At 35.9% G+C, this 22992-nt stretch overlaps 1 protein-coding gene across 1 annotated transcript in view; it reads right to left on the reverse strand.

Moving 5' to 3' along the window:
- LOC134651373 (pupal cuticle protein 36) overlaps positions 1 to 20537 on the reverse strand; it is a 44345-nt gene extending 23808 nt beyond the window's left edge. The window contains exons 1-2 of the mRNA XM_063506461.1: positions 20382 to 20537; positions 9549 to 9610 (exon numbers count right to left, since the gene is read on the reverse strand). Coding sequence (XP_063362531.1) covers positions 9549 to 9605 — 57 coding nt within the window. The 5' untranslated portion in view covers positions 9606 to 9610; positions 20382 to 20537. The remainder of the gene's footprint in view (positions 1 to 9548; positions 9611 to 20381) is intronic.
- Positions 20538 to 22992: the final 2455 nt, after the last annotated feature.

The raw sequence follows: 22992 nt of genomic DNA on the forward strand, positions 1-22992 counted from the left end.
TTTAGGATATTATATTCGAATATTCTACTAGTAAGTTGGTTTTATATGCAAATATTCCGTTCTCGGGTTGAATTTTTACCTTCTGACCCTTCTATTATATCTTTTTCTATCGTATCTGTGCCGTCATAGTGCTGTGTGCATCAATGACGGCCGTGTGGCTCGTACACCTTAAAGCCCAGGCGGAGGCAAAGTGTGCCGGTTAATTTCGTAAAATAGGTTGGAACGCTAATAAAGTGTTATTATTTTTATAAAATAGTCATTTATGAATATTTATGCAATAATTTATATGAAAATAAGTCATTAACGCTAACACAAACAATTTCTTAAAAATAATCATAAGATGCCTAGAGAACCGGGAAGAACCGGGAATCCCGGTTCCGGCTATACCCAGAACCGGGAAATGAAATTCTTGGTACCGGGACCGGTACTGCATGCCTATATATGACATATTTTGTGGAGATTTTTTTTAAATATAGTATTTGCAACATAGGTTATCACATCTCAAAAAATCTATGATGTGAGCTCTCATACATTATGAACTGTGCGGACCCCACTATTCCTATTCCTATAATTCCTCCTAAGTGCGATCAAAACAGGTCGACGATAAATCATTGAACCACAGTTGTAACTAAAACGAGCTATAGACACAATTCAGGTTCATTACCGTTGGAAATGGTAACTACACCATTGAAATGACTCACTGACCGGGCACGCGGCACGTGGCATAATTAGCTTTTGATTTAGAAGCGCAATTGAATCGAACATTGCGACTGATATACGTATACGGTTCACTAGCTTCTCATAGGTTAGAATATACTAGAAGATAAAAATATGTCTGTAATACAAGTGGAAGTCCCTTTGTAACAATAGGTGTCAAAATGTGACAGTATTACATGTTACAAGCTTTTGAGAAACGGGCCCCAGACATGATAAAGTCAGATTTAAAAAAGAAACTTGTACCTATTACTGAAATTTAGTGTAGGTAATCTAATCAATCTATATACTTAATCCGAACGAACTGTTTTCAGCTTTTCAGTACCCTGTAAGTGTTTCACGTTCTATAAATTATACGCCTCCTAGAAAATTAAGCCCTTAAATTTTCAGTTGTCTGAGTAGCTAAAGTATTTATTACTTTTATGAAAAGAATGTGCCTTTAACAAGTTAAATTAACTAAATTTTCAACACGAACTTCATATTGTCCAAAGTTCAGAGACGTACACTGAACTTTTGAGATAGGTATGCAAATTTTTTTTATCAACTGTTGAAGGTGCAGAACCGTTTAAGTAAAAAGTAAAATGTTTCAAAGTTAAACTATTATTCAAAATACATATTTACTTATATATATACGTTATACGGAAGTGTCATTGTATTGATTGTTTGCTTCAAAAACGTGATTACCTAGCGTCTTGGGTTCGAAAGCTTAATATTATCTCAAAGTATCAAAATTCAAATCATACCCGATACCTTGGGCAATAATTTTCAGACAGTCTACTATGTACCTAGTTAAACAGCTATCCATCATTTTGTGATTTTATATGCTTAACATTATTTAATTTTTATTAAAAAAAAATGATTTATACTACATGAATGAAATAACAAGTTACACATGCACGCTCTAAACCGTTATGACGGTATAGTCAGCAGCAGAAGCTGCTTAGCGGGACAGGTGTTCAAAATTATGCTAAGAGAATAAGAGCGTGTCATTCTGAACACCTCGCCCGCTTAGCAACTTCTGCTGCTGACTGTAGTCTGTACCGTCTTAGGTAGGTACTATCGTGGCCGGAGCAACGTCATGGACGTACGGACATTGGAACTCTAAAACATGTGGCAATTCAAAACCACAATAGGTATATTAGACAAAATTACCCTCTACAAATGATAGTTCATAAATGATAAGATAATAAACTTACAAGTGCCAAAACTTGATGTATTCCGTTAGTGCATTCGTAAACACTATCTGAGCTCTTACTGTTAGTGCAGTGCCACATGCATGAATAACCATTAGCTGATGACACTGTATGTTCCACCTCGTTACCTGGTGATGCCCAATTATATTTGGAACTTTGGTTAGTTTCCTGGCATCGTTAGTATTTAAACAACTGGGCACCTAACATGAACAATAATGGACATCGAGTAAAGTTATATGTCTATTCACAAAAAAATAACAATAACCATAGACGATTGCTTTTTTAGGGTTCCGTAGCCAAATGGCAAAAAACGGAACCCTTATAGATTCGTCATGTCTGTCTGTCTGTCAGTCTGTCTGTCTGTCCGTCTGTCCGCCGTATGTCACAGTCACTTTTCTCCGAAACTATAAGAACTATACTGTTGAAACTTGGTAAGTAGATGTATTCTGTGAACCGCATTAAGATTTTCACACAAAAATAGAAAAAAAAACAATAAATTTTTGGGGTTCCCCATACTTAGAACTGAAACTCAAAAAAATTTTTTTCATCAGACCCATACGTGTGGGGTATCTATGGATAGGTCTTTAAAAATGATATTGAGGTTTCTAATATCATTTTTTTCTAAACTGAATAGTTTGCGCGAGAGACACTTCCAAAGTGGTAAAATGTGTGTCCCCCCCGTAACTTCTAAAATAACATAATGATAAAACTAAAAAAAATATATGATGTACATTACCATGTAAACTTCCACCGAAAATTGGTTTGAACGAGATCTAGTAAGTAGTTTTTTTTAATACGTCATAAATCGCCTAAATATGGAACCCTTCATGGGCGAGTCCGACTCGCACTTGGTCGCTTTTTATGTTATGGTATGATGATATATTATGATGATTGGTGTGTCAAGGAATGATTAATATTCGTTCCTTGACACACCACAAAACATCTTACAATTCATAATCAATTCAACCATTACGAATTACGTAGCTACTCGTATTATATTTGAGATTAGAGCATTTGTTTTGATGTGCAACAGAGATTATTTGCGTTATAGAAGTGACCCAATTAAAATACTGTAACAATTCCCAGTTCCACGGACGCTGGGTCTGCAATAAAGTCAAGAAACTCTGTACGTTGTGTACAATATAACTTTAGCGTTTTACAGCTAGGAAGTTAGACATCTTTAATGAGTCAGTTTGACGGGGTTGGCGTAATAAGGACACATTCATTTTAAAGCGATTACTACAGTCATTTGACGCTTGCAGAGAGTGTATTATTTTATATTCACATCATTAATGTTTAGTGATGATTAAAAATAAATGCCTAACACGCAAAATAATTTTTAAACTACTCTCAGTTTATTATTACCAAAATTAATAACAAAACTTCCGTGAGTGCCTAGTTTTAATTTATTCATTATTTTGAATTCGTAATATCACTGTAGGTAGCGTGTAGTGTAGCATTAAGCTCAAAAAATTGAAAACATTTAAAGCGCCAACGAATTACTCATTTTATTATTTAATATTACGAACAAACATTACTTGACTTTAAGACGTCAAAGTGCGAACGAGAGCATGCGTCATTTAATTAATTATAAATACCCAATTGACATATTAACTGACTTAAATCAAGTTTTATCGTTCTGAATCATGAGGAAAATCCGTATGACGCACAGATGCGCATTAATTAATGCCCATTACATAAATGCCTGTAATGTAAATTAGAGTTTGAGCTGTGATAAATTATCGAAATTATTGTTGTTAGTAAAATGTTAAATTCTCTATTTGAAATAGCCAATATTCGTCATATCTACACTTTAGTTGCACATTGCATATGCGCGTTCACAAACAAAATTTATTTGTTTATAGGTAAATGATAATATTGTACGTTACGGTAGAATTTAAACTAATAGCTTGATCAAAGTTAGCTGCAAAAATGTAGCACGTCTGTTATTACCGATTTTTGTAGTAACAAGAGAGCATCAGCTAGCTTGTTAATTTTGTACGTACAGCAATGTCTAAAATAGAGAAGAGAATTGTTAGCCAAGCAAGTCGCAATTCGTGCGAAAAAGCATTTTCGTGTTTATAATAATTGCCTGAGATAGGTAACTGAAAATTTATAACTTTGTGCGGTACCCTCGCGTACAGAAGAGTCAAATTAACTCGCACTTGATCAGTTTTTTAAGTATGTAGGTAAGCATTTATTAACACTAGCCACAGCCTTAGTACTAACTTCAGAGTCAACTCACTGTACTTAATACTTGAGGCGATTACAAACGATTGCATTATAAAGACGCGTTGTCTAATGATCATTATCTCGATGCCTTTGTTCAAGTAATGCGCAGAAAAAATATACGTACATACTCATTTTCTGACTACACTTAAAACTAGATAGACATTAGTTGTTCAAATTAATTATGAGATTCAACGCCAGATGAGCGTAAAAAATCCACATGATTATACCTACTCTGCTTACGAAAACGAAGAAATTTACGTTCATATTGCTAAATTTCGCATTTTTTAGTAATATGAGTGGGTGCATCTCAGCATGATTTTTAGCGGTGATTTTTTAGTCCAGAACCACTAAGAGAAATAGGTACGGACATTAGGATGACTTTTTGTTAACGAAATACAATAGGTATCTATATAACTAAGTAATTCTTTTTTGAGCCACTGTTAACCTAACTTTTATTAAAAGCAATACATAGATATATCTACAAACAACAGAACTGTTTATTAACTGGAAATAAATAGGTATTAAATATTGCGATGTTAACGATGCAATTTATTCTGTTATTTCGGTAATGTCATGGGTACTGCCTGATGACGTGATGACATTCATAATCTTTCATGCATACACAAAATAATTACTTACGCCAAGGTCTAATCTATTATTGCACAATGGGATATTGCCAACGCAATTATAGCAGAGTTACCTGTATAATCGGATATCCGAATATTAACGAATCATAGATTATTAAAATTGCTAAATTACGTTCCTTGTATATATTTGGCTTCTTCCTAAATTAATGTCAGTATATTATAAACGGGGGTTATTCTTTTTGAAGTGTTCAAAGCTTATCATTTCTGTGGGTGCTCTTATAAATTATGATTAAAACCTAATTATCTTTTAATTATAATTATCTTTTGTATCTTTTTACTGAGGTGTGCCGATAAAGAGTATTCTATCTATCTATCTATATTGACTTTTCATCTTCTAGCTTCGTAGACATATAGGTATCATGAATTTCATCTAAATAGTCAGATTTTGAATACCAACTACTCGACTCTTGACTACGCTACTCGTCAAAACATTTTCTCCAATAGGCATGTCTCTATAATAGAAAGAAGTAGAATCATTAGACCGCAGCAAATACTTTTGAATGCGAACTGTACCAATTTATCTCTATTTTGAAAAGTATGAAGGAGTGGCGTATACACGGTAACCATACGGTAATAATATCCGATTAATATTCTATTATGTGAAGAATATTACTGTATGTACTCAGGTAGTTAGGTACTCTTCGACCTCCACCTGCGTAATACTACATTATAAAAAAAGTAAAGACGTCAGTACAGAATAAATGATCAATTAAACCGCGATTATCATTAAAACATAAGTCTTAGGGTAACATTCCATTTCTGACCGCAGCTGCACTACTGGTACTGAACGCGTCGCTGTTACTGTCAATTTCCATAGTAAAATGAACAGTAGTGCAGCTGCGGTTGGAAATGGACTGTCACCTTTAGACGCTAGACCGGGTGTTGCAACACTACGTTTAATGCATGTTATGACGCATTTCCTGTTCTAGCAGTCCGAACAATGCGACAAGCCGATCCTGGTAACTCTTATTACAACGATGTTAAAGTCTAATTCTGTACCCACTTACTGTCGGCAGCCACATCTGAATTAACATACACTAGATTTATTAGATAAAGCTATTTCTGTAGCGGAAAAACCGTATGCAATAGGCTGTGTCAGAAGTACTTGAAGAAGGATCGGAATTATCGAAAGTAAAGAAATTAAAACAATACCTTGGCATAATTATGTACATTAAAAAAAAACATGATAGGTAGTTATCGATATCGCTGCCCTGCCCTGTTTTTTTACAGCGTACTTACTTTTTGTACAGTAGATCAGTAATATATCGTTGACAAAAAAGATAATAATATTCTAAACATGAATGATATATGTAAACATGGAGTACGAAAACACATTATGCATTATTCATTTTTATTATTTAAGTATCACGAACAACAAAATGACTCGCCTTTGATGCTTGACAGGGAAAAAACATATGAAGGGTACACGGAAAGAACATGTCTAGTCACTTTTTTCGGAAAATGAGATTTTTATCTCAAAATGAAGAGCTCTTAATGAACTATTAGTTGTATCTTTTGCTACCACTGTATAATAAATATAACACAACTTTATTTTTAGTTAAATAATACCTGGTCACGGAATTACCATACATTTTGACATTGTTCCAAATTTTAACCGCGATTACTCAAAATGTTACTGAAGTGACTAGACATGTTCTTTCCGTGCACTCTTCATATCTAAACATATCATTCCAATGTTTTTGTAATGCTGGTTGTAAATGACTAGTGATGCCATGTGAGTTCTGCCATACCTACTTACAATTTTTTTATACCACGTCTGATGGTAAGCGATCACCGTAGCCACCAACTCCAGGGCTGTTACAGGCACGTTGCCGACCCTTTAAAAACCTGGCCGTGTAGCCAACATGCCAATCGCTCGCTCCGTAGCGATCGAAACGCAACTGTCACTGTCGCACTAAATGGAAGAATGATAGAGAGACTCAAAGCGTTTCGTTGTCGAAGCGATAGCGATTGTAAACTTGGCTAGGCCGTCTGTACACTTATTTTTTTAAAGAACCTCATTCTGAAGTGACAGTGAAGTCCCTCGAGTCCCCCGCCACAGTTGGAGCGTCCGCGGGAGGAAATTCAATGCATTGCGCGACCATTTAGGTTCTGGGGTATGAGGATGAACACCCTGCCGACGGCTAGCGGTGCGGTGATAGAAAGCTATCTATACTACCCCACATATTATAGCAACCGTAATTGATAGGTATATTGGACGTATGTAATTGAAAACCAGTTTGAACTCGAAATTTATTACGTGAGAATACCTACGTTAAACAATTAATTGAGTCTCGTAGCATTGGCAGCACAGTATGAATGCATTCAACTAAAATTTGTTGTAAAATGTTAATTTTATGGGCGTCTCTCTAAGCAATACTCCAGGCATTTTTTTTACCAAAATCGCTTTGAATGATATCACTTAAAGAACCTTCGAATTTTTAAATTCCTCTAATACTTTTTTAAGTTAGTGAAGTTGAAAATCTAAAATTGGAATCTTTGAAAGAATTCCTTTGTTTCAATACTGCGGAAATCGGTTAAGAAAACTTTTATGGTTCCGTTTTAACTCATTTTCAACTTGATAGCTAGAAATGGAAATATCGAAACTATCTATTAATCTTGCCATCGTTCAGTGTATATAATTGGATTGTCTGACAAACCTTTGGACGAAATAATGCCAACAGTACATGCTTTAAATATGAAATCAGTATTTATAGAATACGTTACGTAACAAGCCACACCTGGGCGTTGCTTCCTTTTCCCACGGAGATGTAGTACCCAACTAAAAAGCTCGTATGCAATCATGTAACGTCTTCAAACATGAGTTACGGGTAACATAACATAGTAGAAACTTGAAAATATTACACAATATAAAGCAACTTCGATGCAGTGAATGCTATGAATGCAGTGGTACATTTTCCGAACATGGACATGTACACTTTATCGAAAAATTCGTTTTGGTAACACCTCTTAGTATTTTAAATACGGCAAATAAAATATGGAAAGTTTAAATTTTGAAAAAAAAAAAAAAATACATTTACGAGCACATTTTCCCGGATGAGATACATTTTTCAATGTTAAATTAATCCATGATCATATTTAATGATAAATTACTATTTTTTTAGTAAAATATTGCGTTGTTGTAAATGTATGTTCAATAATTGTATTCATTAATAAAGTTTATAAATTAAGATAAAAAAAACCGGCCAAGTGCGAGTCGGACTCGCGCACGGAGGGTTCCGCACCATCAACAAAAATAGAGCAAAACAAGCAAAAAAACGGTCACCCATCCAAGTACTGACCCCGCCTGACGTTGCTTAACTTCGGTCAAAAATCACGTTTGTTGTATGCCCCACTTAAATCTTTATTTTATTCTGTTTTTAGTATTTGTTGTTATAGCGGCAACAGAAATACATCATCTGTGAAAATTTCAACTGTCTAGCTATCACGGTTCGTGAGATACAGCCTGGTGACAGACGGACGGGCGGACGGACGGACGGACGGACGGACAGCGGAGTCTTAGTAATAGGGTCCCGTTTTTACCCTTTGGGTACGGAACCCTAAAAAAATGGTAGTTGTACGTTTTGTATTTTTTTAATAAGATATTATTTACTTGCCTATTAATTTTTTATCCATTAGGCTGTGTTTATCACGAATATTAGTTCCTGAGTTACGGATGTTATCTGTGTATGTGTGTATGTAGGTATTTATCTACTATGGGTAGTATACGCTTTGCTTAGGTTGGTGCTAGGATGATCCGTGTAAAATTGTCATCAAATAATTATTTATTTATTTAATCAGTCATTTTCCGACATATACTCGTAAATAATCAATTGCAACACATACTATCTAACCTATTTTTATTCAGTCTGACTTATAGACGATATTAGTACCTATGTAAATCCACAAAGGAGCATGTGCAGTGCAAATACATATTGAAATTGAATCTCAATACATGATTTAGCATAATTTAGTCAGCCGTTATCATACTGAATTGAATGCATTGATACCATATATACCCATATCCGAGATGACTCGAACGGAAAGTTACCTAAAACCTGATTCGAGAGTAAATCCGATATTTTGTGTTAACAGCCATATTCGAACATTATAATACGTCAAATAGGTACGTTTTTGTTTAGAGAAACGTCACTTTTGACACATGTTTGACACTGACATATCCGATCCATATTGTTTCTGTAGGTATCTAGTATTTGACGTAGTTCGAATATGGCTGTAATATTTGGCCGATCTTGCAACAACAATACCCATTGGCTTCCTATTTTGAACGTGTATCGCGTTTTGTATCAAGCTTCGCTGAACTAGGTCGAACATAGGACACATAGCAAGAAATATTTATAGTTCTGAAAACGTCTCAGTCTCCGTCTACTTATTTACAATTTGCTGCGGCTATGAACAGCGAATACTTTTAAATAGCCTGTGGACGTCTCAATAAATTTAAAATATGGAATACAATTTAGGCATCCATATAGGATTCGATTTCGCCGGCTTGCCTAATATAAGGTTTTGAGCGCCTTTATTATCTTACAGATAAAAAAAATAACTCCGGTTTCACATATAAGGCGGTTATCACACTGGATGCGATTCGCACGTCGTCGCTGCAATGTTAGAGCCAGAAAACGCTATGCGCGTATTATTAGCGACATCCCGCTCGCACATCGGAGCTATGTGCAAATAGCATCCTGTGTGATAACCGCCTATGCACTATACTTAGGTATAATATACGTTGTAAATTGCTTACCGTAAATACTTGTGATGCTAAACACAGCAATACAATTGTAGTGATTGAGAACCCCATCTTGCCTGTAACATAATAAATACATTTTAGAAACTAAAATCCGTTGTTTATCAAGTATAAAATATGTATAAATAAAATGATATGAGGGCCCGGCCACATGTCAGCGGTGCGGCGCCGCCGCCGCCGCGCGGCGCGGCACCGCAGAAATCTGCGACGCCGCAAACCGCTCTGCGGCGACGCCCGCCGCAACGCAAAATTTTGCGGTGCCGCGCTGCGGCGCCGCAAAGCGGTGCGCGGCGCCGCGCGCGGTGCCGCAAAGCGGTGAGTTTCGCCGCGCGCGGTGCCGCCGAGCGGCGTGCGGCGTCGCAGATTTCTGCGGTGCCGCGCCGGTATTTTCTTTTGAAATGATTTGTATCTTCATTCATTATACGAAGATATGGGTTCACCCAAAATTTTCTTTTCAATTGTTTTTTTATTTCTGCGCCTTCTTAATAGCGCTGGCAGTACACCGAGAAATTCAGTAAAATGCTGCAAATGATGTTAAAGGTATGAAAATCGGTACGATTGATCTTTAGGACATTTGAAACAATTTGACCCGAAGCACCATTAAATAAAAAAAGCGGCCAAGTGCGAGTCGGACTCGCCCATGAAGGGTTCCGTATTTAGGTGATTTATGACGTATTAAAAAAAACTACTTACTAGATCTCGTTCAAACCAATTTTCGGTGGAAGTTTACATGGTAATGTACATCATATATTTTTTTTAGTTTTATCATTCTCTTATTTTAGAAGTTAGGGGGGGGGGGGGGGACACATTTTACCAGTTTGGAAGTGTCTCTCGCGCAAACTATTCAGTTTAGAAAAAAATGATATTAGAAACCTCAATATCATTTTTGAACACCTATCCATAGATACCCCACACGTATGGGTTTGATGAAAAAAAAAATTGAGTTTCAGTTCGAAGTATGGGGAACCCCAAAAATTTATTGTTTTTTTTCTATTTTTGTGTGAAAATCTTAATGCGGTTCACAGAATACATCTATTTACCAAGTTTCAACAGTATAGTTCTTATAGTTTCGGAGAAAAGTGGCTGTGACATACGGACGGACAGACAGACGGACAGACGGACGGACAGACAGACAGACATACATGACGAATCTATAAGGGTTCCGTTTTTTGCCATTTGGCTACGGAACCCTAAAAACGAGATGAGTTATCTTTTTTTGTATGGAATTTGAAAAAACTGTTTTGAAACCTATCGTGTGTGGTAAATTAAACGAAAGGGCTTTCTGAGCCAATTCCAAAAATATCATATCGTTACATTTCAGTCATTTTTTTTAATTATAATAAAAATAATTTTCAAAACATACCAAGTTTGGGCTTCTCCAGATACAATACCGTTCAATATTTTTTTGTAAAATATACCTCAAATTATACCTAATATCCTCATATCTAACCCTAAGAAAGCAATTTTGAAAATAATTGCATGAAATATGTTTTTTTTTAATTTTCAATTTTACAAAGTGTGATCTATGAATCTCTCAATTAAATATTTAAATAGAAAGCATAAAATTAATATAAGTATAAAAGTGGTGATTACACGAAGTATCGTAAAAGTACCAAAAAGATACTGCGTGTATGCACAAATACTTTTTTGGGGAATAGACTAAAGACTTGTCTTGACAACTATAACAAAGGGTTTAAAGGTGTGTGTACGACCTTTTAAATGACAAATAAAGGTACGGGAGTAGAAAAAATTAAAACAAATATACTAAATGTAAATATTTTCAAAATTGCTTTATTAGAATTAGATATGAGGATATTAGGTATAATTTGAGGTATATTTAACAAAAATAGTAGTTTATGTGACTGCTACATAATGAGAGGCATCAAAATACGAGTGTGGGTTTAAGAAACGAACGTTAGTGAGTTTCTTAATAGGATCACACGAGTTTTAATGCCTAATTATGTACAGTTACATACACTACTTTATCTAAACACATAAAACTAATTAAAAGATAAACTGTACGCTAAATGACGGTGAATGAAAACTTTTTTCACGCATGTCACGCATCCATAGTTTATATTTAATTCCTAGACAAAAGAATAGAGTTCCTATTCTCATGTCACTCGAGATCAAATATCGTGCGGTTAATATTAAAAAATATACTAAACTGACGTTTCATATCGATAACTGTTTTTTTTTAATATCTATGGATACTAGAATAGAGACCCACTTGAGTTTTGACTGCTGTTCCAAATTTAAACTCATAACGATACTAAAAATTTGTAACGTTATAATTACTTATAACATTACAGTACAAATTTTCCTACTACCATAGATAAGAAAGTTTTCATAGTAAAATTGGTTGTAATAAAGCTGGTCATTCTACGGTTTCTGAACGCATTATAGAGCACTAATTACATGTGTGTAGATAAAAATTTTAACGGTATTGTATCTGGAGAAACCCAAACTTGGTATGTTTTGAAAAATATTTTTTATTATAATTTAAAAAAAATGACTCAAATGTAATGATGTGATATATTTTTGGAATCGGCTTGAAAGACCTTTCGTTTAATACTACACACGATAGGTTTCTAAACAATTTTTTTTAAACAAAAAAAAAGATGACGTCATAACTCCTCTCGTTTTTTTTATTCTCGTTTTTTTTATTTTTTTTAAACGAAAAAAAAGATGACGTCATAACTCCTCTAGTTTTTTTTATTTGTTGGTGCTTCGGGTCAAATTGTTTCAAATGTCCTAAAGATCAATCGTACCGATTTTCACACCTTTAACACCATTTGCAGCGTTTTTTGGCGAAACGCTATCGCTATAACAACAGCAAGAGCAGAAAACGTGTGAAGGAATCCATGTCTGATTAAACAACTGGTAGTCGAATTTTATTCTTTACTATGCAGCGTGGCATCGCACGCGACGCCGCACGCCGCTTGGCGGCACCGCGCGCGGCGAAACTCACCGCTTTGCGGCACCGCGCGCGGCGAAACGCACCGCTTTGCGGCACCGCGCGCGGCGCCGCGCACCGCTTTGCGGCGCCGCAGCGCGGCACCGCAAAATTTTGCGTTGCGGCGGGCGTCGCCGCAGATTTCTGCGGTGCCGCGCCGCGCGGCGGCGGCGGCGCCGCACCGCTGACATGTGGCCGGGCCCTATCCCGGACATCGGTTTCTGCCAACCCATGTCCCCCGTTACAGTACGGGACAAACGCTAGGAGGATGATGATACGATATACATGTATATTATTTTTTATAGTCCCCAATCCGCATTGGGCTAGCGTGGGGACTATAGCCCAAGCCCTCTCGCGCATGAGAGGAGGCCTGTGCCCAGCAGTGGGACGTATATACTCGTAGGGTCAAATTATATATATAATTTTTATATGTACGCATACTATTGGTTAGATTTAGATAAAACTTACAAAATACTAGATTGACAAAGTACATAATCGTAGTAGCATACGTAAAACAAGCAACAACGGTTGCACTCCGGGAGTGCCGATATAAGTGAAAACTCACCTAACTATGTTACCGACGCCCGGTAACACGATAGGTACATACGTTTAGCCGAGGTATTCTATTTATTTATTATATATTATTATCATTCTCAAATAAGATCACACTTTTTCATTGACATGTTTATTTACATACTGCCATGACAACGTCAAATTATTTGAACATAGGTAAAGAGTCTTGAAAAGGAGTCCGCGACATAAATGTCAAATAACATTGAGATTTTCTTTATTGATTTAAATGCCATCTAAATTATGAGTGGCCATCTAAATCTTACGCCCCTTACGGTCACGTGATCGCCTTACGCTGTCTCGAGTTTATAATTTTTTCCCCACCTCAAAAAGTGCCCAGCGCCGCTAAAGAAGTTTTCACTTCAAAAAGTTTACATGCATATGTTAAGTATGTTATATAAACCTATGTTGTGTACAATAAAGTGATTACTACTAACTACTACTACATTAAAAGAATGTGCAGGTATCTGTCCGTATGTTCGTATTCTTAATCCGTGCAAAACAATAGTGTGAAATTGAGTGGATTTTAATGAATGATAATTATGTCAATAAGATTAGATTTGGGTTTCTATGGCCCGACAAATGTTAAACACTTCAATTGATTTACAAAAGAATAGGTACTATGTAACGTAAAAGAAGGTTAGAACTACAAAAATAATAATAGTCTCTCTGCACTACAATCTTAGGGGATAGTTTTAAAAAAAGGTTAGATTTATTGCTGGCCATCAAACTATATTATTCATCTCCGTCGTGACACAGTATTTAGTTACTCTTGATTACATCAACTTCGTAATGTGACGTCACTATCACTTTCACTCGTCTTGATGTCTCTTGCATCAGTTTATCTGTGCCATAAACTTACAAGTGACCGGGCTGAATATTCTCTATGCTTATAATTTTTAGGGTTCTGTAGCCATCTGGAAATCGTTATAGTTTCGCCCTGTCTGTCTGGCTGTTCGTCCGTGTGTTCGTCTTGGTGATCTTAACCACCGATGAAAATAACTTGATCATAAAAAAGCGGACAGACTATACCTAGGTATCTTATTTAAGTATAAAAAAATAAATAAACATTAATAAGTCACGGCTGGAATGCCCTGAGCCTGGTAAATAATATTTAAATTAGGTATCGACTAGCCGTCGATATCAAGCGACAGCTATATTTAGCTATTCGGTATGAAAAAAAGCGGCCAAGTGCGAGTCGGACTCGCCCATGAAGGGTTCCGTATTTAGGGGATTTATGACGTATTAAAAAAAACTACTTACTAGATCTCGTGTAAACCAATTTTCGGTGGAAGTGTGCATGGTAATCTACATCATATATTTTTTTTAGTTTTCTCATTCTCTTATTTTAGAAGTTACAGGGGGGGGGGGGACACATTTTACCACTTTGGAAGTGTCTCTCGCGCAAACTATTCAGTTTAGAAAAAAATGATATTAGAAACCTCAATATCATTTTTGAAGACCTATCCAAGTATGGGTTTGATGAAAAAAAAAATTCAGTTTCAGTTCTAAGTATGGGGAACTCCCATAATTTATTCTTTTTTTTCTATTTTTGTGTGAAAATCTTAATGCGGTTCACAGAATACATCTACTTACTAAGTTTCAACAGTATAGTTCTTATAGTTTCGGAAAAAAGTGGCTGTCACATACAGGGACAGACAGACATGAAGAATCCATAAAAAGCTAAAAAGCTTATAAACTTCTACAAAAATTACATTTTTGGTAAATTTAAATATTATGTACCATTAAATCAGGCGTTTAAGAGTTGCCCAGCGGAACGTAACCTCGGCAATGAGTGAGAATACTGTTATTCAATTGTTTAAAATTTATTTATTTTGCTGATATGTCCCATCATACTTGTTTAATTAAATTATAAGCATGTAATAAGATCGTAAGTTTTCTAACACAATGTATTATTGTTATAGAAATAAATAAATGAAATAAATAGTTGGGTGACCCAGGTACCCTCGGTACGCGTTAGTTTGAGCGAATATTACTTATTCATGTAGAATTGATATTTCCGAGCTAATTATAAAACTTCTTTACATCGCAGTCGTGGCAACAGATTGTGTCTTTAATTAGCGCCCTCTTTTTTTTCATTCGAATAATAAAAATCCTACCTCAGAATAAATGTACATGGAAACACAAATAATACAATAATTATTTGTGTTATCCGTCTAATCTATAGTCTTATTTATTCTAATTAGCACTTACTATCTGGGAGACCGAGTTTTGCTCGGAAAACATATAAAATTCGCCCCCGAAAACCCCCATATAGCAAATTTCATCGAAATTATTAGAGCCGTTTCCGAGATCCCCGAAATATATATATATAAATAAATATATATATACCTAATACAAAAATTGCCCGTTAAAGGTATAAGATATACCCCGCAACGGAGCTAGCAAAACCGTAGCATATGATATGACAGTTTTGTGTCAGGGTTGGCGATTATGATGAACAATTTTGCTTTAACTTTATTGTATGTAAGATTAATAAAATTGATCGAGAACCTTGTTGACCCTCTTCCGATATAACCCGGTTTAATTTACTGTCAAATAATATAAATTAACAGGTCAATGTCAATATTAGATGCGTTTCAATGTATCTGTTATTTTGTTTATAAAATCACGTTTTTTTTCGCATTTCTTTCAAATATTAACATGGAATTTTCATTGCTTGAAAATATTGGGGTGTTTGAAAACAAAGAAAAAATATTTTTAGTACTTTAGTTTATGCGTAGTAGTGTTAACCCTGATGTACAACTGCTACAGATTTGCTAGCTCGGTTGCGAGGTATGAAGGTAATATATTCATGAGCCTATTTTACTGTTCAAACATGTTTGTTTTGCTTACTTTAGAACCACTTTCAATAGAGATATTTTTAGGGTTCTTTAAATGAAGGAAGGAAACAATACCTATACCACGAGTGAGATATTCGCTAACGTCTGCGTAACTTACTTTCTGTACCTCTTGCTCGCACTAATATGCCAGTTCGAGCGAGATGCATATAAAGTAAGTTACGCACACGCGGCACACGCTAGAGAATACGATGTAAATGTCAAACTGGTGGTAAGCCCACAGCGCCCTATTACTTTACACCGTCCATCTGTCCTATCTTAAAAAGGCTGTATCTTGGTAATTGTAATCAATAGGCAGTTGAATTGTAATACTAAGTAGGTACATCATTGTAACGTTATGGATGGTTCCATATTTAAGATGTACTACTTTAAAAAAAAAACAATTATGACGGGGTTCCATAATATTACAGAAATACTGTTATTATGAATTCTATTTGTTCATTAAACTAAGAGTCATCATCATCATCATATCAGCCAGTGGACGTCCACTGCTGGGCATAGGCCTCCCCTAAAAAGTGCCACAATGACCGACAATTATGATATAGAACTTAGAGTATAATAATATAAGTAAACCTCGGTTTGAGAATCAGTATACTCAATTTATGCTTTATAGTGCAAAAATAGTAAAATTACCCATCAAGTAGCTTTAAGTTTCATATAATAAATAACTGTAATGTCTGTTGGAAGGAAATAACCCTCGGAGCGCTAGTGCGACTCGAACTTGAACGATTTTTTCCTGTTTGAAGGCTGTTTTTGCATAAAACCGCTCTGGCATTAAAAACAAACCCAGAAATTATATAAAACCGGTCTAACCAGGCCTACCTATGTCACAAAAGTGTATTAAACTTCTACCATCAAGCATGAATTAAGTTTAAGCTGTAGTAGGCATTGGTTCAAGAGGCATAGCAAATTGTGTACTAATAACATGGATTTTAAGGGGTCCCGTTGTTTCCCATAAAGTTTTAAGTCATAATGTATTGTTTGTCATATTATAATTAGTCATAAAACTGAAACCGTTAACATTTTAGAATTTTCGTTAGGTTATCTTATAGATAGGTTTGGTTTGTTTTATGGCAATCCTGAAAAGTGACGCGTTTCTGAACCAATTGAATTATGACTAACGAAAATTCGGGCAAACAATACATTATGGCTTAAAACTATTTGGGAAACAATAGAGACCCGGATTTTAATTATGGCTTTTGAAGAGGTACACGGATTCTCAATATTCAAATAAAGGTAAATATCGCCTGGCGGTTTCAATGGGTAGGTAATTAAAATCGGAAGGGATTAGCTAAGTAAACATTGCTATTTATAATTTTACCCAAAAGCGAAATTTCCTCGTGATATTGTAAATCGAAACTTTAATGTTGTTCCACCACCTGTTGTTTGACTCGTATTTATTATTATTGGATCTATATTTGTATTTATCGGGTAATGCCTCGATAACCGGCTATCTTCGTAATCTTCTAACCCAAAGTAGAAACTACAACTTATTTTACCCACAGCTGTAAAAGTATGTAATAATTCGGTGAACAAGATGCATGTTATGCGTCGAAATATCGGGAGCTCGAAAACAATACAAAAGGTAATCACGGTTCATAACCCGGTCGATATAAGTCTAATAGTGAAACTAACCGTGAATTGGTACTGTTCTATTCTGTAAGTGTACATGTAAAATACTTCTATTTTATCAATAAAAGTTTGACTGATTGATAAAAGTAATTGATTATTTCGCACTATCGCTTAAAACGAGATCAACGTATATACTGAACTGAAAAAAGTGGATGGTACCAACTATGCCCATAAAGAAACCCGCCTTTAAGAGCCCATCAACGTGCACACTAGCGCCACTGCTAAATAATAGTGATTATTTCAATTTAACGAAAGATATTTAAAAAAAGGGGGCCGCTACGTACTGTATCTTGATATAATCACGATTATTTAGCAGTGGCGCTAGTGTGCACGTTCATGGTCTCTTAAGATGGAGATGGATGGATCAAGTTATAGTGGTTCTTAGTTATGGTAGATGCTGGCTTTTAAAACAAAAGCCCAAGGAAGGTAACCTTTTAACACAGGTAACAGCTGAAATGACGGGCACTACCACTGTCAAAGGTGAAACGATACTATTTCTCACATACGTATGCATCGTATCATGCACAATGTGAGTAGATAGATAGGTATGCACTATAGGTACCTACAGTAATCTCTACTCCCGTATTCGCCCACAAAGCTAATCAGATCCAGCGACAGTGCAGGATTGCTTTGAATATTAATATGGCTTTACTAGATATTGTCGAGGATCAGCAAAGTATCAACATTTCATATGGGGTAGCATTGGAAATATAATCTAATACCTTTAAACGAGCAATTCTTGTTTATTTATATATTTATTTATTTATTCGGGGATCTCGCAAACGGCTCTAACGATTTCGATGAAATTTACTATATGGGGGTTTTAAGGGGCGAAAACTCGATCTAGCTAGCTCTTATCTCTGGGAAAACGCGCATTTTCGAGTCTTTATATGTTTTCCGAGCGAAGCTCGGTCACCCAGATATTTATAATTATAGACCGCTTTTGTAATGTACCTACTTAACCCTTAAATGCATGATTTTTTCTTTTTGCCCGAAATTAATATATGTACCACATAATTGTTTGCCGTTTCTAGGAAAAATAGTAAAAAATGATATCATCGATTTTCACTGCGAAATCAGTGTTAAAAGTTGCATTGGCTAAATCATATTTTTGGAAATATATAGCTATTAGTAAGGGGTATAGGAAAAAACTTAACTGCCATCAGAAAGGTACACTATTTGTGATGTTTCTATGATAAAGTTTGTAAATATAAAATAATTACAAACCTCGAAAAATCTGCCCAAAATCACATACTAAAAATCATCAACTTCCAGTGGCCTATTTTATAAAGCTACAAGTTACAATTTACAAGCGGAAGTCTCTTTCTAACCCTATGTGTTAGAACGAGACTTCCGCTTGTAAATTGAAACTTGTAGCTTTATAAAATAGGCCACAGGTTTTTCCAAGTTTTCCGACATTTTGTCTATAAACAAATGTATTTTTTATTAATTTAAATACTGCTTAAATTTATGTAATAATTCGGAAAAATTATTAGTTTTACTATTGAAATTATATAAGTACAGGAAAAAAATGAATTTGTTTAATATAATGCATAACATTTGATGTTTATGTTGTGTGTATAAATGCATCACTATGCATTACCCAATATTAAATACTCGTAATTACCCAAGTACCCAAATGTGACCTTATTGCAATGTAGGTACTTAAATTAAATACTCGTAATTACCTAAGTACCCAAATGTGACCTTAACTAGGGGCCCAGAAGGCTGGCTGCATTGCCCCTTAAGGTGACAGTCCATTTCCAACCGCAGCTGCACTACTGTTCATTTTACTATGGAAATTGACAGTAACAGCGACGCGTTCAGTACCAGTAGTGCAGCTGCGGTCAGAAATGGAATGTTACTCTTATGGATAGCAATGCTGGGGGCCTACCGCGAACCACTTTCGACGTGTTACCTCCCTGTCACACTTACGTACGAATTTACAAGTGCGACAGAGAGGCAACACGTCGAACGTGGTTCGCGGTAGGCGCTCTGATCCGCTGAGTGAAATATAGGCCAGCCCTCCGGCCACCCGAAGCCTCTATAAGGCGTTTTGCTAAAATATCACTACATAGTATAAAACAAAGTCGCTTCCCGCTGTCTGTCTGTCTGTATGTATGCTTAAATCTTTAAAACTACGCAACGGATTTTGATGCGGTTATTTTTAATAGAGTGATTCAAGAGGAAGGTTTATGTATAATTTGTTAACCTGTGCGAAGTAGGGGCGGGTCGCTAGTATTATACAAAATGTTAATCCTGACTGCACGATAAAAGTCCACTCTAAAAACGAGTTTTGTTTAAATAATAATCAATATTTCGCTTCAACTCACAAATAAAAATATGGATAAATTTAGAAGCTCCTCATTTTTGGAAGCTTTCGATTGAGAATTACTGATAAACTTTATGATCACTGACCAAGGAACTAAATTCTTAGTGAAATTAAATAATAAGTATAAAGCAGGTTTCTTGAGGCAGGTTTATACATATTTACTCGTATTATTTAAAATTTTTATGTATTTATTTGGCATATAAGTAGGTACAAATGGGTTTAGGTACATATACCTACTCCTTACTTTTGCGCCGCAAGTTATAACTTTTTTATTTAATTGTGGTAAATTATTTATATTAGGTAAATATATCGAAACAGGTACCGCGATAGCAGAGGACGCTGGTTCGATTCCAGCCTGGGGCACTGGAGGCCTGGGTCACTTTTTCTTAGTATATGACATTTATTTCAGTTTATATCGAAAAGCCTTACAAATTTTCCAAACCATAAAAATAAAAGATAGAATTCATGAACGTCCTCACCTTTTAAGTCAAACACTATCCACTAAACATGAACACAACTTACACACAATTTTTCGAAAACAATAGTGTAGGCAGTTCGTAGTTCGCGTGCGTCAAGGGAGGCTTTGCGGATAAAACTACTTTTGAATGCGTGGGAGTAGCCAGTGCCGTTCACTCTGGCTCCGCTTTGTTCATCAGAACGCGGACCGGTTGTTTTTGTACCTCTAGAATACCAAAATTCTATGAAAACGTGCAATGCGTTCCACTTTTAAAAGGAAAATGCTTGTGACATTTTTTTCTATTTTGTTTACTCGTACAAAGAAATTACATCGATTGGGGTATCTATAAAAAGGTGATGGTCGGACTCAGACTGCACCAGTATTACTGCTGCAGTATTGCAGAGAGACATAACTGCCGTTTATGTCAAAATCTGTGCTTGCTGCCCGGAATTTTGATATTTGCGGCAATAATGGAAAAGGAAAAATATTGTGTCGCGAAAATTATACATTTTTATAGTTTATCATTTACAAGTATTTAGTATGTATTTTAATAAATGATAAGTATAATGTTTTGATTTTACCAATACGAGCATATTATAAGAAACTAGCGACCCGTCCCGGCTTCGCACGGGTATTTCAACGAATTTACACAAAACCTTTATAAATTATACACGAAAACCTTCCTCAAGAATTACTCTATTAATAGGTGAAAACCGCATGAAAATCCGTTTTTAAGTTTATCGCGAACATACAGACAGACAGACGTGGCATAGGACTTTGTTTTATAATATGTATATTGATATTGATTATTAATGCATTTTATTTACTATTAGAAAAAATACTAGGTAGGTACCTAATTATTCGAGAGTATTTATTATCCTCCATACATCGCAAACGCAACGCGGCGAACGTCACTCATCAGTTACAGCGGCTGCGTACACGCCGCAACAGTAATGTCGCCACAGTAAAGCAGCCGCATTTGCCAACCGAATGTTACATGTAAAGTAGAGAAGTAAAATCTGATTTGCCTGGCTGCTTTCACAGGCACAAAACTGCTTTACCTGCGTGTGAAACACAATGTAGTCATAGAAGTTAAGGCCTGTGCACACCGGCTTGCGTGTGCGTGACGTGCACGTGCGCTAAAATGTTGGAGCCGCGCACGCACACGTCACGCAAGCGGTGTGCCGTCTCTCATAAGGATCTGTATACTACAACGCTGCACGCGCACGTGCAAAATAAATAATAATACTAGGTACAGAAGACTCACTCTCTAACAAAACGCGTCTGTTACGATCAGCAGTATCAGCACAGATATGGCCGCTAGGTGGCGACAGCGCCACGCACGGCTTATGGCTAGCCACCAAAATTGGTGTGGAACTAGGGTTTGCAATCCGGATCCGGAATGTATGAAAGTATCCGGATCTGGATCTGGATCCGCGGATCTTCCCATACATTTCGGATCCGTCGTGCAAACCCTATGTGGAACGGATGTTCTTTTAGCTACCAAAGCATAGGTAGCAAAGCGACGAAATCGCGGAGTGAGCCCCTCCTGGCACGAGCCTTTAATGTAGGTAGTGATATCTTTGAGAGGGATAAATACAACTAAAAATAGTTACAAAGGGTAGTGACCCTAGTAGATAGCCTATTGATGTTGTAAAATTTGACTACCACTACTATTTGTAAGGCGTCATAGTTTATTAATAAAATATACCCAAATACGAGGTCGTCATATACAGCAATTCGTGTGATTGGAAGGAAAATTTCGCTGTTATGGCTTTAAACTGGTTTTTTCAGACAAAAAGCCGCATAATTAAAAATAAAAGACGCGTGGGCCTTGGGCTTGTGTCTCATTCGAGAGCGCAATGACGTAAATACTTATTGAGATAAGATTGGTTTGTGACTCCCTGACTCCGGTTTCCACTCTATGAGAAAACTATTTGTGAAAGCGAGATGTATGTACTACTCAACATGCATATTAGATTGAAATTGTATTTCACTCTGCTAAGCAATCACATTAAAGTAATTAGGTACTCTGTATAAAGGAATTATTAATTTCATGAATTTTTCTATTAATGTTGTTATTTTAATTAACAGGTTTATCAGTCAAACCATTTTCAGCGAGTTAAATTTATGCGTTTGTATCCTGTGGATCCTTACAGGTAAGTTAATAGCAATAGTTAATACCTAGGTACCTTATTTTCCTAAAAGCGAATTACACACTACTTAGTTAGGTCACCTGTGTTAAAGCGACATCTTTGTTTGCTATGATTAAACTTAACCTCGCCATCTTGTTTTACATGGATAGTGTAAAGATCACTCACACAAACAAGAGTTAGACCAAAATCTTCTCACGTTTCAAATGGAATTTTCAGTAATATTATTGAATAACGGTGCTTCATTTGTAATTTGGCGCAGACAAATTAATATGTTCTACCTAAACATCAAGGTTTAAAGTGCAGAAAATGTACGTATTACGAGAAAATATGCCAATAAAGTTGTATGAAATTCACGCCAGGAGAACCACCTTAAGCCTTAGTACGTAAAATGTATTAAAATCGACTATTGAATTGTCTACAGGAAAGACGCCCGTTTTCCTTAACGCTTTTGATTGTTTATGCCGACAGCATAATTAT

Source organism: Cydia amplana, chromosome 10 (assembly GCF_948474715.1).
Source record: "Cydia amplana chromosome 10, ilCydAmpl1.1, whole genome shotgun sequence".
NCBI classification, from domain to species: Eukaryota; Metazoa; Arthropoda; class Insecta; order Lepidoptera; family Tortricidae; genus Cydia; species Cydia amplana.